General features: G+C 40.0%; 1 protein-coding gene across 2 annotated transcripts; it reads right to left on the reverse strand.

Annotated features, from left to right (window-relative positions):
• Positions 1 to 1,425: 1,425 nt before the first annotated feature.
• Positions 1,426 to 15,422, reverse strand: tbx5b (T-box transcription factor 5b). Of its 2 annotated transcripts, none has more exons than XM_059338242.1 (9): positions 14,974 to 15,422; positions 14,123 to 14,269; positions 13,752 to 13,846; positions 13,170 to 13,289; positions 11,222 to 11,369; positions 9,124 to 9,276; positions 7,061 to 7,152; positions 5,815 to 6,068; positions 1,426 to 4,734 (listed from the first exon to the last, which is right to left on the reverse strand). In XM_059338242.1, exons 2-9 carry the CDS (start codon positions 14,261 to 14,263, stop codon positions 4,163 to 4,165), a joined length of 1,575 nt encoding a protein of 524 aa, XP_059194225.1. In that variant the 5' UTR covers positions 14,264 to 14,269; positions 14,974 to 15,422; the 3' UTR covers positions 1,426 to 4,162. The 2 variants fall into 2 exon arrangements, with proteins under 2 accessions (XP_059194225.1, XP_059194223.1); XM_059338240.1 differs by having other exon boundaries at positions 14,096 to 14,269.
• Positions 15,423 to 18,844: the final 3,422 nt, after the last annotated feature.

An 18,844-nucleotide genomic window follows, 5' to 3' on the forward strand; every position in this document is an offset into this window, starting at 1 on the left:
CATTTGAAAATGTCAGTCTTTCTTTCTCTGTTAATGCGTGGTGTCTCGTCTGTGCACATGACAAAAAAAAAGTGTGTGTGGTTGTTTGTGTTCTGCGTCTGTTAGAAACCATCACGGACAAGTAGATTTGGGTATGGATGAGAAAAGGAGAATATGTAGAGGGCAGCTTGGGGGGGGGTTTGTGGTGTGTGTGTGTGTGTGTGTGTGTGTGTGTTAGGGGGGGCGTTGGGGAGATAACGATAAGCACCACTTAGGCTCTTTGATCACAAAGGTTCATCAATCTACTGTCCGACCAGTGTCTGAGAAAGTCCTCCACAAATGGATTAAGGTCTTTCACGCACACACACATATACACTCGTGTGTTTAATATTACTTTACCCAAAGCTTTATTCTCCCAGCTAACTTCCAGCCATACAGAAGTCATCACGCAGCTCTGTTACTGTACAAGCAAACATGAAGCGAAGCAATCCATCTCCAGAGTCAGAGGCCCCTGCATGGGACCTCACTCTTCCACCCCCTCCCCACCACTCCTCATCCTGGCCCGAGTTTGTCTGGAGACGAAGGGTTAAGGAGGAACAGACCCTCTGAAGAGCTGCCTGCTTAACCTCTGACCTTATGGTGTACGAGAGAGAGAGAGAGAAAGCAAGAAAGAGAGAAAGAGAAGGAGAGAGAGGGAGGTCTGACAACTGACATATAACCATGCAATTAATTGTAAATACAGCGGGTTAGAAGTTTAATGATTTAGCAGCCTTTTCTAAATAAATCTCCGCATGTTACGTCCATTTGTTCTTTCAAAATAAATGTGCTGTAAACCCCGAGCAGGTGTAAGGTGTAAGAGGTTAACTTTGCTGTGAGAGACTCAGAAACACGAGACGTCAGGAGAGAGAGGAGGGAGGACGGGAGGCTGGAGAGAAGAGAAGGGAACGGGGGGGACCACCAACGCACCCCCACCTTTCTTTGTCCCGCATCCCAGCAGACCCCACCCCTCTCTGGGCATCAGTGAGGGGGTCCAGCTGGTGGAGACTGGAGATGCTAAACAACCTGTCAGAGATAAGAGGAGGCGGACAAGGTATGCACAGCACCCCAGCACTACTCTGGGGGGTGGAAGACTTCGAGACACTGTGGTCCCTTATCATGATAAGACAGCATAGCACACTCACTGTTATACTTTAAACAATACGTTATTGAATGAGGTTGTTAGACACTTTTGGAACATTTGGGGAAAGGTGCAGAGTGCTGTTGTCATCAGGTCCTTCATATTGATACATGCATTGAAACTGATAAACTGCACCGCACTTAAAAGAGTTTCCACTCCCGAGTTACTTTAAATAACCCGCTGGGAATGTTAATAGTTTGTCTCTGCTGTGTTTGCTGTCCGATCACAAAGAAGAAGAAGAACACTACAACGGCTTGACTTGCGCAAAATTCTCTAAAATTTATTCAATTTTCTGTATATAAATCTGTCTTTATTTCCATAGAACAGAAATGTTTTGTTTGTTTATCACAACTATTTATCACCACTTGGAGATGGAAGGTGAAACCAGAAACAAACCTTCAAAGAGAAACAAATATCTCTGAACAATACCGTCTTGTTTCACAAGTTAACAACAAACTAATCTTTACAAATCTAGAGTAATAAATACTATGAGCAGGAATACGGTTATAAAAAAAATCTCATTGTAACACACACACACACACACACACACACACACACATACTCTCTCTCACACACACACACACAAATCAAATACACATCCAGGAATGACGAGGATCTGGGGCCTAATTACAGATAATATTTAGAATTTTTGGTATTACAGAAACATGTTTCCTAACCGCAGCTCAGAAAAAAATCTAATCTTTTAATAGGAGTTTAGCTATTACAGAACAGTCCGAATTAAGGGATTTGCCAAATTAAATATTCTTAGTTAGGATGGCATAGACCTTGTCCTAATTTCAAAATAACTGCCTTAAAATGGCATGACATGAACACAAAAATATAATGATTAAAAGGCTTCGAAACCCGTACGATGATGCTTTAAAATTACCCGACAACTTATGAATGAGTATAAATTTACTAACTGTCAAGACAAATCATTGCGAAAAAATTTGATGATTGATTTTTATTTGATTGAATTAATCTTTAATGACAACTGTTTGTTTTAAAATTAATTAATCACCTAAATTACAACCCCAATCCCAATAAAGTTAGGACGCTGTGTAAAATGTTAATAAAACATAAAAACATCAAATTCAGAATTGAACAGAGTGTACATTTACAAAAAAGCAAAAGTTTATCAGTTTGAACATATATCATATTGTCAGTTTTCAATGAAATATATGTGAAAAAGGATGAAGAAATTAAGCATTCTGTTTTATTTAGACAACGTCCTAACTTTTTTAAGAACCAGGATTGTAAAAATATTTGTCTTTGAGAGGATAATAATTGAGAGGAAAAACTTCCCTTAAAGCTGGGGTTTCCTCTCCTTCACTGACACAATTAGTGCTTCCGACTGCTCGCAGCTAAAATTTAACAGCTGCCTTTTTTTTTTCATGAGACCTAACGAGAGATGTTGATATTATATTATATTATAATTATATTACCGGTTCAATATAGTCAAAGAAACCTGCATGACCAGACGAGTGCTCACTGAAGAATCAAATTTACAGCTATAGTTAAGATTTCTTTAGACAGAAAAGGTCAACACCCTCATGAGTTTAGAAATTGGTTCTGCAATAGGCAGTCAGGATTTCTCCTATTTTTGAAACTAAACTTAAGATAGGGCAAGCAGTTAGGATACTATCTGTAATGAGGCCCCTGCTCTCTGCACACTGATGGTTTGTAACGTTTGAGCACCTTCTCACATGTTACTGCATGTAAAACACTTGGCAAATATATAAAAACTGCTTCATTACACAAAAATAAACCAAAATCTCAGCTTACACAGTGTGTCCACAAATGTTTCTTTACAGTTAGCTGAAAGGAGGACGGTAATGCTACTCATATCTGCAGGGAAATGTATTTAACCCAATCTTGTCAGAGCGATTAATGCGGACGCGCTGTATGGATGTGACAGGGAGCATTCAGATTAAAAATAAAGAGGCTAAAAAGAATATTTTAACGAGTTGGTGCGTCAACCTCACAGCACTGTGATTCTTTACGTTTGCTGAGCAATCCTTTCATGTCAAGGATCAGCACCGGACTCATGAATAATTCAGAAACAAACAAAAATGGGCCACACACACGCACACATGAAGCATGCTGCGCTCCTGCTCTGACTGGTCAGCTGGGGATAAAAGGAAGCCGCCTGCTCATTGGCTGGCTCTCAGTGAATGGCGAAAGCTGATTGGTCAGCTGGGGGTGACTGAGAGGACATCGGTGACAGCTGCGTGACGCTGAGTTGTGCATTTACCCAGAATGCAGTGGAAGCAGTGTTTACAGGTCCTTCAGCCTGTAGCGTGGTCTAAACAAACTGTTTATTTCTATGGTGCAGCCTGCAGCTACTACTGCCTGTCTCATTGGAAATTAACTCATAGCATCCTTGAGCTGAGCTGACATAGGCTTTACATACAAACACACACACACGCACACACAGACGACTCATGCCTTTTCTCCTTCACTGAGACTGAGCATGGAGCTGCGCTTTGCTCCACTAAAGAGAAAAAACGTGTCCCTCAGGCTCGGCTGTGAGAGCTGAGATTATTTTGGTCAGTAAATGTTACTGCCTGTCTGACAGTGGGTCACAATTTACATCCTTCACAACGGAGAGAGAGGGAGTCATTGAGAGGAGAACAGCCTAATGCTGCTCACGGTCCGGCCTAATCAGGGCTCACAGTGCAAACATTTGGATGACACCAGTCTTTGGGTTATGAAAAGACGATAAAGTACAACTTTGATTGTGCTGTTCAGACATTTTTTTTTTTTCGTGAACGTCAGAATCTTCATGGATGTCCAAGTCCACTCTTCCACGGCTCCATCCAGCACAGGGGGTTAACATGACGCACCTCTTCACACAGCACAAAATCACACTTTTCACAAATATTTTACAAAGGTAATATCATATTTAGTCTGTATATGGCGCAGCGTTTTTCAGAAGAGCAGAAAGAAGGAGTTTGAGACGAGGAATCTCTGTCCACTAATAAGTCTTTCAGTCCTCTGGGTCAGTTAGGAGGCTGCACTCCACTCTGGGACTCCACACCTGATGTGTGTGTGCGTCTCTAGCGTGTGGTAGAGAGGCGGAGACAGGTTGGGCGTGTAGCGAGGATACTCTCGTAGAGGAGGGCTGAGCTGCCGGCTGTGAATGTTTTGGGAGCTCTGAGACGGAGGTCCAGAGCTCTGATAGGGGTCATGGGCGATGTGTTCTCCCAGAGGCGGAGAACTCTGGTGGGCTATAGCGCTGAGTCGAGAGCCCTGAGGGCTGGAGCTGTAGGGAGGATGAGGGGTGTAAGGTGGGTAGGGCTCCATGGGGGTCATGGCGGAGGGGAGCGGGCAGGTGTAGGACCAGGATGTACAGTTGAGTTCATCCAGTCTGGGCTCGGAGCCGGCAAACATGCACGCCTGACGCTGTCCCATGTCTGAGCTGTAGGGGGAGTCAGTGAGCAGGTTGTTGGACAGACCAGGTGGAGGAGGAGGATAGGAGGAGGGGTGGTAGTAAGACTCTCCCTCACTTGGAGAGCTGCCAGTGAAGGGCTTCTTGTATGGGTGCTGCCGGTTTCCTGAAGAGCAGTTCTCATCCACTAAAGAGAGAGACAGACGGAGAGAAAATACTGTGTTATTTTCATATTTTACACTAATGAAAACGAAACGAAAACTGAGAAATACACTTCAGGAAGCAGAGAAAGGAAGGAAATGTACACAAAAGTTAGTAATAGTAAGGCTTTAGTTGTAGGTTTTTCAAGTGAGTGATAAGACTTGGATTATACTGCAAACAAATATTTTGATAAAACTCTCCATTCAAAAAACACTCCATTCCCTTCAATGCATTAAGTATTTACTATGTTTTTGGCTGCATTTTTTTTGCAAGAAAAACTAACTTTTCTTCACGAACTCAAGGCAACACAGAGTCATTAATATACAAATTGTTATTTTAAACGTGAAGTATTTCTTTCAAGGGCACATATTATGAAAAACTATTTTTCATTAGCATCAATATTGCAATTATACATTTTACAAAACCCAGCACATATTAATGGCAGAATGTATAGGCTATGCTAATCATTAATACAGACCATTTGCAAAGAAGCATAGTCCAGATGTAAAGAGCCTTTAGTAAGTTTTTTTTTTTCATTTTAATCAAATGGCCTCATCAGCCTGAAAGCACAGTTAACTTGTCACACATGATTAGCTAAGTGATTAGCTAAGTGATCAGTTAAGTGTGCAAACCAAAAGATTTAGCTGCACTCTTACAAAATGTTTGGGAATGTTCGTATTTATTATTTTCAGCCTCATTAAATTTTTTTTCTCTCCAATGTCGAGCAAAGTGCAGAAGTAGCTGTACAGTCATCATTACGGATTTTCTTTTTGCTGTTGATTAATACGTGTGAATGAACTCATGCAAGCATGAGTAAATGGCCAGACTTGAAAATAACTTGTTTATTCATTCATTCAGCTGCTGCCTCAGTAAATCATGATGTTAATTATACTCACAGTTTGCAAACACAGACTGAATGCCAGTCACAGAACTAATTAATGTAAAGCTGTTTTTTTGGATGCATTTGCTTTTTCACATCGATTACGTTAATTTCCTAGTGCTTTTCAGTAGTCATTTTCTTTCTACACAGTGTAACTGAAGGCAGAGGCACACAGTGACCTCCTACCTTTCCTCTTGGTGCAGTGGTAGACCTGCGGCTGCTGGCCGTGCTGCAGGTGAGGATGAGGCAGGGTGTAGTGTGCAGGAGGAGCCCTATGCAGCTCCTGGGGACTTCCGCTGCTCAAGCCGTTCTCACAGCTGTAGGGGGACCCGACAGCTTCAGGGGAACCCCGAAGACCCCTACCGTCCCCACTGAAGGGACTCCCAGTGGAGCAGGCCCTCTGACGGACAGTACTGCGAGGGACCACAGGGTAGTCCTTACTGAAACAGAGAGAGAGAGGTGGGTTGAGAATTACAGCAGAAGCAACAATTTGCATCTGATGTTGTTATTTGTGCTGCTAAAGACCTCTCCTGACTCTGTACAGGTACTTCTGTTACATTACATTCCGCCTGGTTGTGTGTGTGTGCTCCTGTTTTTTTCATTTTCTTTCAAGTCTACTTAGCTGTTCTCCATCCTTTCAGCTCTGATCTCTCTCTCTGCACACACTGCCCTCTTGGTGAACTCTGTGGTATGTAGGGGACAGCGGGCCACATCTCCCTGACCCTCGCTGAGATACTGACACACACTCATGCATGCACATACACACAGCTAGTCCTGTTGTGAGATAATACGCCGCTCTAAAAATAAACATCCATCCGTGTGTCACTTCAGATAGACTCTCCTCTCCTCTGCGCTCCTCTTCTCTCCACCAACCACAGCAGCACAATAACACAAGGCTGCTGTGTTTAATGCCGCCCTCCTCATCGACCCCCCCTCCCCTCTGTAACTGCCTCTAACATTGGCTTATTAAAATCTCTAAACTGCCTGCCACAACAGGGCTTGAATGGAGATTAGTTCAACACGCAAACAGACACCATGTAGGGTCATCAGCTGATCAGCAGTGACAGTCTAATAGACCAGCAGCAACGTGATATCATCTATCTATCAATGCAGGCTCAGTGGTGTTGTGTTTGTGCTGCACGCTCTGGTTGAGGTTTCAGGCTAAGATCAACCTTCAGGTGACAATACACACACACACACACACACACACACACACACACACACACACACACACACACACAGTCATGTCTTAGACCATATGTACCCCATCATAACAACCCTTAGAGAGAGAATAGATTGTATTTCTTATGAATGCTCACAAGAATGCAGATAGTTAAGACACACGCACACACACACACACACACACACACACACACACACACACACACACACACACACACACACACACACACACACACACAGCTATACTCACCCTTGCAGTTTGGCCATGCGGTGCAGCTCGTTGTCATCACTGCCTCTGAAGCCCTTAGCAAAAGGATTATTCTCTATCTTCAGCTGTGTAATCTGAGCACAAAACATAGAAAATCTTTAGCGGAGACACAAGCATTACACCACAGAACGAGCAGAGGCCCAAACAAACACACATGCAAGATACACAAAGGCACCTTCTGTCTTTTAACCGTCCTCCTCATTGACTGAGAGTCAATAGTTTACTATTAGTGAGAGGCCCTGCAGATGTTAAAAGCGGCCCCGCCGAAGCTCTGCACGGCCAACATTCCTCAGCCACTGACATTTCTAACGGAGCGGACAGTGTCCTCGCCAGCTGACACAGAATAAACTGTTTACCCAAACAGTCGCCAGGTTTAAGGATTTCAGGCCAAAGCTTTTAGAGGTCCAAAGCTGCGAGCTTTGATGTTTAAGTCTTCAAACTTTTCTCAGTGATGTCATGGAGGGAAACCTTCGCACAGTGTGTCCATCACACTGCAGGCGGAGAGGCTGGAAATCTGACACGAGCTCGGGTCCAAACAAACTTTGAAGTGCCGATTAATTCTGACAGCCTCCACCAAACTATTGGCTCAGTAGTTCTAATTTTATACATGAATGTTGGAATAAACAATGTGATAGGCATGGTATTTGTTACTAAATATATGATGAAGATATAAAGTTTTTTTTAACACAATAACCATAAATTTAATAGTTCTGGAAAGTGAAAACTATTTGACATACTTGAAACTAATTCAGTGGTTACATCTACTGTGTTTACTATTGTCTACTGCTTCTGCCAATGCCACTTTTAATAATAATAATAATAATAATAATAATCATAATAATAGAAATAGTAATAATAATAATAATAATAATAATAATATAAATTAGTAGTTAACTTTAAAATACAAAATGTGTAATTATATACATACATTGCTATTAACAGTTAAAATCATTATGTGTACACATAAACTACAGTGCCTCAGCTTTTCAGTATAAATTAAACTTAAACTGTTAATAATAATAATTAAACTGTTATAAACTTTTTTATAAATTAAAAACTAACTTCTATTATCAACAAATGTATGTGCACTGATGGATTAAATACTTGTTGTAAATTCAGAAACTTTTATGTTTTTGTTTTTAATATTTATTATACAAAAATAAAATAAAAGAGCTGTTGATAAAACTGCAGAATTTAGGCCTGTTTTAAAAAAACGTGTTTAGGTATACTGAAAAAAAATTATGGTTTAAATTAATTGGTTCATGTTATTTATGTTTTATTATGAACCGTGATCAAATTGAAGCTATCTTGTGAAAATGTAACCAGCAGAGCGGCTTAAAGCTGCAGCAATCTGTCTTTCTAGTAGATGTCGAGAAAACTGGATCAGCCAAGATCAAGGGAAAGAAACAGGTCATTACAGACCAACACTCACACACTCTCTCTCTCTCTCTCCCTCTCTCTATCTCTCTTTCACACACGCTCACCCCCCCTCTCTCTTTCACAAACACACAGACACACACACACACACAGGAACAACTTATTTTTGGACATATTTACAAATACAGAATAAGGACACATAAACAAAGTCGATGCAAAGTGACTTTCTGGATACAAAATACAGTCAGTAATACAAACAAAGAAAACATGTGCATGTGAGTGTTAGGTGTGTGTGTGTGTGTGTGTGTGTGTGTGTGTCTGTCTGTCTGTGTGTGTGGGTGATCGACAGAAGTTTTAATGTGGTCAGCGACCAAAGCCAAATCTTCATACATTTATCTTAACGGTCACAAATTTGACAGTAGAAGACATCTGAAATGCACACATAAGACTTTGAGAACCATTTCCATAATTTTTGGATTATTATGTGGTTGCCCATAGTCTCCATGTTACTAATTATATTCCATTTTTGATTATTGTAACCTCCAATTACTGTATTAGTTTTACCCATTAAGATGATTTAGATGCACTCTTTCTCAAACACAAAAGGACTTTTATTTTCTATATTTTAACAGTATTTTATAGTGAACCGTGTGTTGTGTAGCGCGTACCTTGTGGTTCTGGTAGGACGTCACAGCGATGAAGGCTGTCTCAGAGAAGACGTGGGTGCAGAAAGCTGTATTTTTTGAGCCGAAGCCGTTGTTCTCGTCCGCCTTGACAATATGGAGGCGAGGCTGGTATTTGTGCATGGAGTTGAGTATTATCTGCACAGGGAGAGATTGAGGAGGTGAGATTGACAGACCTGTCATGTTCCCCACCAGCAGATGCTGAGACCAGGACTATAGATGGGGGCCAGGTGGAGGGTGAACCCAACGTATGTCAAGGTACACAGATTTCTGGGATGACATTAATCTTTCAGACAGATATTAAACTCATATTAGTAGGATCAAACTGATGTAAGTCAATGTATTATTTTACAAGGCCATAGCCAGGATTTATAAAACATTGATGCCATTTTTTCTGCATGAATGTAAGAATATTTTAGTAGTGTAGCATACAGGTCAATGATTTGTTGTTGATGCTATTTTTTTCCTATAAAGGTATCTTCTTCATTACAGTGTTACCAAAAAGACATGCATGGAAACAAGGATAGCTACCAACTTAAAACAAAGTGAAGGATATTATTATTATTATTTAGGCTAAATGAATTTAGTTTAATCTGTGACCGCCTTCTTTCAGCCACAACTAAATTATATATGGTTATTATTAGAGCTGCAACTAATGATTATTAACATTATCAATTGATCTGACAATTATTTTTTCCATTAATTGTTTGGTCTATAAACTATCAAATTATAGTGAAAAATTCCCATCCCAGTTCCTCAAAGTCCAAGTTGGTGAAAAATATATAATATAATAAAACAGAGAAAAGTTGTAAATCTCCTTATTTGAGAGGCTGAAAACACAATTAACCAATTATCAAAATAGTTGGCGAGTACTTTTCTATCCCTTGACTAATCTATTAGTCCACAAATAGTTTCATCACTAGTTATTTTAAGACCACTGGACTCCTCATAGTCTGACATTTTGGAAATAATAATAATATACTTTGATAATAATAATATAATTTGATGTAACCATTGATCATTAACCTGGCAGACTATTTTATCTTTTTTCAGTTACATTTAGAGTAACTTAGCAAAGTTGTTTGTGCACTTCCTCTGCATTTACTAATTTATTTATTTATTTATTTATTTATTTATTTATTTATTTATTTATTCATTAATTCATTCATTCTAAATGCTGAAACTTTGCTACATCTGTCTTGAACATAGCAACAATTTAAAACAATAACAACTGCAGTGTATTCAATCCTAGTCTTAACTATTAACCACTTAACCACAACACTGGCAACTCCACAAGTGTTTTTTTTAATTGGATCACAGCCGTCTGTTTATGCACACGCATGGGCGCGTGCGCGTTTGTTTATCTGGGGGGTGGGGGGGCTCAGTTAAATCGCAGTGACGTGTCCGCCGGTGACATGCATTAGCTAATGGGCTTTAGAGTCATTGAAATCATTACCTCTAATTTAACAAGCCTGAAAAGATTACTGCTCTGTTTTGTTTCCGCGCGCGTAAACGTAGGACGACGCGCGCGCAAAAACAATAGTTGCTCACCTGCCTCGTGAAACACAGTTTATACGGACTCAGACTGTTACTGTAGACTGTATGTGCTGCAGGATGACTGCAGCCATGAAACACTGAGCCTCTGTGTTGAGACTGAAGTGTGGCCGCTCTGCCCTCGTGCTGATTTGTGTTATGTTATGATGTCTGCTGAGTTATATGTACGAGCTACATGTGGGTATGTGTGCCAGCCTGGCTTTAACTGGACCTGAGACTAACTTCACTTTGTGTGATCATTCTTCTCAAATCAAAAACATCACTCAGGGTTGATTATTTAAAATGTACATTATGGCTTTTTGATATGCAACAGAGCAATTCCATTGATTAATTTCTATGTCCTTTAGTGTCTTTTAAATTCCCATTTAATTTTAGCCTTAACAGTATAGGGCCACAATGACATTGAATGGAAACGTATCTTATTTCCTCTTTTCTTTTTCTTTCTTTAAAGTTAAGCAAACAGACCCGAATCATTATTTCTTGTTCTGCAGTTTATACACTACATGTACTATAAAGAAGACAGACTCACATGTCCAAAGGGGTCCAGGTGGTTGTTGGTGAGTTTGAGCTTCTGAAAGGAGACGAGCTGGCGGCTCCAGTGAGCTCCGGTGGCTGGAGAGTCCGGATGAACGTAAAGCCTGCCGGGCATCGCGGGCTCCGCCTTCCCCGTTACCGACCTTTAAAGTAAACGCATCACATCAGAAAAAGAAGACGTTGACGTCGTCAGACACTGACGCTCAGTGGGTCACAGTGGTCGTGTCTGACCGGCCGGGCACCGCTCTGCCTGCAGCTGCCGCCGGCTGCAGGAGGCCTATCTGCTGCTTTAATTAGACAAACATAATGCACCATGTTTTTGTTTTTAAGTTTATACACACAGACCCACATCTGGACCTTTGCTGATTCGACCCAAATTAACTCGGTTTCCTCCAAGGTTGCTGTGTTATTTTGTGCCAGAGAGGTGTTGTGTGGTGCCAAGTGAGAAGCCTACATTATAACATTGTCTGCCGAAAAACACCTGAAATCACCACAAAAACAAAACTTAACAAAGAACACAAACATCCAAGAAAGCTGCAGTTCTACCCATCGATTCTGTGAACTATTGGTCTATTTTCTCGCTATTTAACAGCAGTTGATGCGCAGACGCTATTAGTGAAATCGTATAGTTAGGATTTCATTATTAACCTTATAGGCCTACTCTTTGGCTACTGTGGTTCCTTGTCGGCGCTCTTATGGTTCGCTCTGATTATTTTGTAAAAAAAAAAATGCATCACAGAAAAGAAAACACAACATTGCTTTATTACTCTTATAGGCCTATATAAATAAATAGGCTAGTCTTTTTTGAGCAGCAACAACAGCAGTGCTTACAAGTCATTATTATAAGGCCAACCAGTTAGAGTTCTTATTCAGAAAACGTTTAATCCATGTGTTAATGAGCTGCAGGTGAGTTTCTCATTGACGTGTGATGATTCACACGTCACACAAAAAATAGGGCCGAAAATAATTAGTGGAGGATGTGATCTAATAACCAATAATAAAAAAATAAAGACCTGGAAAAAATATCAACCATGTCGCTGTGTTTAAAAAATGCTGTGAAGCTGCATGAAGTCTGGCCTTTGTTTTTGAGTGTGCCGTACGTAAAGGTCAAATGACGTGACCTCGCAAAAATAATTTAAAAGAAAAGAAAATTCAGAAGAAATACAAAACACATTTGTATTAAAGGTTATTAATCGCTGAGTAATGTCCCACAAAATCACACAAAAACTGTATCTGTTTAAAACAAAATGTGCCTGAAGGCCTGCATCGACTTTGTGTTTTTATCCACAGACTGCTGTTTCCGGCCCGTTGCACAGAAACAACCGAGAGTCTGACGCCGTGGAGAGGCAGAGCACTCACTCACTGACTGACTGACGGACCCGTGGCCTGTTCGGGTTTTACCCTCCGCACAACAAACATCTGAATGGGAGACTTTAATCCGATCTGTGCAGTCTGTCCGCGCGGTGAACCCTTCATACTCTGATTTAACCGGCGGGCAGACAAGAGGGGGAAACACGGGGAATTAGGCCATCCCGGTCTGCAAGAAGGACCCGACCTTTAGAGGCGGTAAACCCAGAACAACACGGTGCACAGAGAGAGCCTTTATTTATTTGTTACAGAGGGTTTAGGCTAAGGTTTCTGATGTAAAATTAATAGTGGCACACATTACAAAGAAATATATTTGCCTTTTATCAGTAGCAGAATTATTTATTAATTTTAAGTGGTGGTGTTACTGTTTAATTCACTCCATAAACGACGTTTAAACGGTTACATATCTTTATTATTTTAATAAATAATAGAGTCTGTCCTTGGAAAGCTGACCAGCACTGGTACTCTGGGGATGGATGCATATTTGATTATCTTACACCACTCAGAAGTTTTGCAGGGCAATCTAACTTTGGATTACCCCCATTGCACAAGTAAAAATGTTGTTTTATACGAACCATTTGTTGTCTGCGAATTTGTATCGGTGGTCGTCTGCGGGCACGAGGTCCATCAGGAGTATGTACTTTGTTTTTGGATTAAGTCCTGTGACCTTCACCTTGTAGCTGGGGAACATCCTCCTACAAAGAACACATTCAGGAATAAAAAATAATTAAAAAAAAAAGTCCTTTAAAACACAGATTTAGATAATAAAATACACAGCCAGCGTCCTCTGAGACAAAACTTCCCCTGAGGCCTGAGGACATTCACATAGTACAGTTTGTCCCTTAAGTATTTTTGGGACAGACCTCTTGTTCATTCAACCCACGGCGTCGAAAAGATGATGAATGAATTAATAAACTTTACTGATCACATATCGGGGAAATTAACTTTTTAACAGCAGCTCAAGAAAAAAAGGAATGAAATAGTAACTGAAGTGAAAATGCAAACAAGACAAAAAATAATGAAAACATCTTATCTAAAATCTAATAAAAGAATCTTATTAAAACAAAATAAAAGTAATTATAATATGCTACATTACATACACAAATATATCAAATAAAACAAACATAAGAAAATTATTTCTTCCTCCTAGCTCTTACCGTCCAGCCTTGGTGATGATCATTTCAGTTCCCACTTCATCAAACTTTGTCCAAAGTTCCCTGTCATGGAGGAAAACCTTGATTCCCTCCATCCCCTGCAGCGAAATATAAACAGTGCTCACTGCAGCTGAAGAGCAAGTTTGCTGGAAGTTACATTATGCAGGACACATGGCCACAAATGTATTTATTTAATTTAATAATTTAACTAATATAATTAATAATTAATTATATTAATAATACAATCAATAATAATATAAAAACACACACACACACACACACACACATATATATATGGAGATAAAGTTATCTGAAATTTTAAAAAATAATAATAAATCCATATTTACATTGTGATCCACAGTACAGGCCGGTACCTGCTGGCTGGACGTCGTCTGCGGTGACGCTGGTGAGTTTAAGGTGTAGCTCGGATTTTCCTGTTTGGTCTCTTTTGGGGAATCCATGCAGTCAGAATCCGGACGCTCTGCAAGGCCGAACTGGTCCCCTCCGTTTGCCATGTCCCACTGACACACACACACACACACACACACACACACACACACACACACACACACACACACACACACACACACACACACACACACACACACACACACAGGTTATTTGAAAAGAATGGACGGCTGTCATTTAAATTTAAGATCTACAGTGAATTTAACTAGGATCATGTCTGTTTAGGTAAATTAAGGTCAGTCAAACTGGTGGACAATTGATGTCTTTTTGTTAAAGGATACACAAAGAAGTAGTTAATGTTACCTTCTTTTATGCACCTAAAAGCACTTTTATAATATTGTGAAAATCCACAAACAACTCTCTTTGCAAAATAGCATAAATTAGTGACTAGTACACTGTAATAATCCAATCACAGGCTTCCACTTAAAATGAGATTAAATGCGCATGAACTTGAACTCTATCACTGCTTTCGAAGATGTTGACAGTACATATACTTCCTATTGATCATGCATATGTGTGTGATATTAACAATCCACATGTCAGAGTGGGTTATATTACTTGCATTAATATGAATATTTTATTTGTCAACTTTAAAGGATGAAAATAATAAGAGGTGAGGCTCCCCGTGTGTAAACAGCATTGAAATGGAAGCAGCTCTTAAAGTGCATATCACTGACATGAAATAAGCTCACCACAGCCTGTGTCTGACCCGTGTGCGTGCGTGTGTATTTTGGATGGTGTCCCCGAGGGCCTTTACCTCAAACGCACTGCTCTGCTCTCCCTGCAGAAAACACGCTCATCCTGCTGCTGCGCACTCTGCAGCCTGCTCGTGTTTTTCTTTTTGATCTTGCTCTTTTATTTCCACTAAATTGTTTTTTAAAAATCCAAATGGCCAAATGTTGCAGCGTCGGTTCTTAAAAATCCACCATGTCTCCCCGTGAAGCTCCGAAATATCATCGGGTTGTGTCTCGCTCCAGTGTCCGCCTCCCTGCGCGCACACGGCGGCTGCTCCTCTCCGCTGCCTCCCCCCGGTCACCGCCGGCTGTGAAAGCTGAGAGATCCGCTCAGAGCGGATGTGATTTCTTCCTCATTTAAATCGCTCCTCTTCTCATTGCCCTCGCGGTCTCGGCGGCAGCCCTGATCTGAACCCCGCTCATCAGATCCTTCATTACAAATGGAGTCAAGTCCGCCTCAGACACTCCGCCCTCCCCCTTCTGCCATCCCTGCGCTCCCATAGGTCTGCACGGTGCATCGGTATCTGCAGCCCAAATCACGGCTGTGACACTGGCCAATCACACGCACACAAAAGCACACGCACGCGTGCACTGACTCACACGCACGCGCACTATGCTGAGGATGATTTATTTTTCAATAGCATTTTTATTTATTCTCAGTGTCTATTTGTCACTGAGAGAATAAATCCTTTATATTGAGCATATATCTCACACACATCTTAATCCCTTTTGACTCATTTTCTACCTTAAAATGTATCAAATTAACTTGTTAAAGTCAGTGAAAGTGAGAATATTTTTACTTTTGTTTAAAATTTGAAATTAATTTACTTATTAGTTATTCAACTTTCTGACCACTGATATGAGATTATTAGGATGAAAAAAATGTTTTAACCCAATTTTTAAAGGTAAACTATCATCAACCCTCACGAACTGAAAGAATCCGGTCTGATAATAAAATTAAAAATAATAAAGATTCCACAATAGGCTATAATTGATGATGCCAGTGTCTTATATCTTTGAGAAAAACACAAATGTAACGTATTACATTTCATAACACTCTCAAACATGTGATGAGGTTTTAATTTGCGCATTTCCTGAAATGATATAAACCCACAGGTCTAATCTCACACGAGCTCATAGAAGTATACGCCAGGCCTGTAGATTATTAACAGCAGCAGCAGGTTGACGCGAGTGCGCATCATTTTGATTGGATTACTGTAGATTCTGATAACCAGAGGCACCCAGAGTTGAAAGTTGAAGGGGTCAGTGCGAGGTCAGCACGCTGGATCTCTCCATTACTCCATCTCTACCGATTCCTACCGATGTTTCCCTCCCACTCCACTCAGCCTGACCACAGTCTGTCCGCAGATACTCTGAATAATCAGATTTAACCATCATTTAACCGTTCTCTGCTTCATCGAGTTCATTTACACGAAGGCTCTGTGGTGTTGACTTTATCTCGGCATGTGCGAAGATTAATAGCTGGTACTACTGTAGAAAATACTGTAGCTCATGGATAGAAAACCCAGAGTACAACATAAATATAGAATATGAAAATGAATACTGTATCAAAGTGAAATTTAATATCACAGACTGTTGGGAATTATCGTGCGTAAATGTGCCGCGTTTTTGCGCATCTGCTTGCTCCTATATACTTTTTAAAAAAATGCTTCCTCTTACCGTGTTCGAATATCAAATCCCCCGGTGACGGACCTCCGGTAACCGGCTGCTCGGTGCACAGCCTCTCCTGCACGAGCGGGTGCTGCAGTGAGAGCGCGCTGCCACTGGGAGAGACTGGATCTCTGCCCGGCGTGTATGTGTGTGTGTGTGTGTGTGTGTACGAGCGTGTACGAGCGAGCGTGTTTGTGTGTGTGAGAGCGTGTGTGTGTGTGTGTGTGTGTGTGTGTGTGTGTATAAATGCACAGACCCATTATGTTTCCGATCTGCTGTGATACCAATAAGCTTATACAGTTTATACACAGACACGCGTAGACGCAAGAGGAGGTCCCGATTTCTCCACCCCAATTTTATTATATAGATCACACACTGCGAGTGTAAAGTACAATTCAAAATAGGCTACATTTAATTTAAAAGTAAATTAGTTTATAATAATATATATAGAGGAATTTGAGCAACAAGTAACAAATCTTGACTTTGCTGACCTTTTATGAGTAAAGGAAAAATGTCCTGAAATAATTTATTTTGAATTAATTTTTAAAAAAAGCAATGAAGAGGACATACAGTAAACAATTTAACCATCGTTGGCTCAGACTATAACCTGGACACATCAGTGTGCTGCTGCCAGTTATAAAATATGTTTGTCACATTCATTATTTTTGTTTACAGTTTGACACATTTCATAACCCACAGGTCCATAATTTCGCTTTCCAACTATTAACAGAAATGAATAAGAGGGGGAAATTAAAAATAATAATGTGGGAAAAAAACTGAACTTAAAAATGGAATTAAATGGAAATAAATGAAACAGATCCAGGATTGCTTTTGAAGTCTACATTGTTCAGAATAAAAAACAATCTGAAAATAGATCCCGAGTTCGCTAAAAATGTATTAACACGTATTCATTATTACACTCGACAAAATAGTTTAAGAGGCCCCAGCTGGTTACTTATCAGTGTGTCGCCACAGGGTAGTTACACTTTAAAATAAAAAAATATTTCTGAGGATTTCCTGTTTAAAGGTAAATTATTACTGAAGAAAAAAATATTAAAGTAATATTTGAAGTCTAAATAACGACGTTCCAATCAAAATTGGTGATTTCTTATTAAACAACCCATTCGTGTTTTATTAAACCCTCGAGCACAACAGAGTATAAATAGACTAATCGCTGAAATGCGTTAATTTATTTTGAAAATCAAAATAATTTTGTGCCTTCCTGACAGATATAAAGCGTTATAAAATAGTTTTTGTTCGAAAGGTTGTGTAAAACTTCCTCAGTTACAATAACACAATCGAATAATTATAACAATAAGTATTAAGAAAAAATTCTAATACGTCTAATTGACATAAAGCCTCATAGTTAAACCAACTTACTCTGCCATTGCTTACAAAAGCTTATATTTATTTGTAGTTATTTGGAAATCCAAAACACAAAATTACCAGTTTTATTGTGGCCACTAATTTGTCCAAATTCTGTTTAGAAATAACACATACTGACAAAACAAGTCACTATTTTTTGAAAAATCCTCCCCTAAATAATAAACCGTGTTAATAAATCATACAAACTTTAACTGATGCGAAAAATAATTTTATAATGTATCATAAACCTGATTTTTAATGTTTTATTACATTTAAATCTGACTGCATGGTTTTATCTTTAAATTATATGAAAATAACCTTTCAAAAGATAGTATTTACTGTTTGAAAACTCCACATTTTTAAAGTAACATTGTAACATTTGGCATGATGCTAACACACTGCAGGTCGTGTTCCATAAGGTGAGTGTTAGATTTATTTAGCACCATTTAAATATTTTTAATTAACTGAGTAATTAATGTTATTTTCAAACTGGGCATTGCTCTTTGGACTATAACTCGTCATAAGTCCCTGAGTTGGTTGCTGTATGCAGAAGAAAAAAGCGAGAGGCGAAGGTTTCAATAATACCTGAAATGAGGTGGTGGTGGCGGCTGGACGGCTCATTATTGTCCCATCCTGGCTTCAGCTGACTGGATCCTCTGTTCTCTGTCTGGAGGAAGTGGTGACGGGGTCCCAGACCTCCTGCACTCAGCAGGTCTGTCTCACACACCTCCAGCTCGGCCAGAGCGAGTGTGTGCATGTGTGTGTGGCATTACAGGGCAAGGTCAACCCATTTCTCTGCAAACAATCACATCACACAGGGCAAAATACATTCCAACCCCCCCTCAGCCCCCAGTTTGT

The sequence above is a fragment of the Centropristis striata genome, chromosome 7, assembly GCF_030273125.1.
Source record: "Centropristis striata isolate RG_2023a ecotype Rhode Island chromosome 7, C.striata_1.0, whole genome shotgun sequence".
Lineage (NCBI taxonomy): Eukaryota > Metazoa > Chordata > Actinopteri > Perciformes > Serranidae > Centropristis > Centropristis striata.

Coding starts and splice junctions, on each gene's coding strand:
- tbx5b (XM_059338240.1), bottom strand. CDS start 14,263: ATGGCAAACGGAGGGGACCAGTTCGGCCTTGCAGAGCGTCCGGATTCT. Junction 13,290..13,751: donor ATCATCACCAAGGCTGGACG/GTAAGAGCTAGG, acceptor TGTTCTTTGTAG/GAGGATGTTCCCCAGCTACA. Junction 9,277..11,221: donor ACCTGGACCCCTTTGGACAT/GTGAGTCTGTCT, acceptor CTCCCTGTGCAG/ATAATACTCAACTCCATGCA.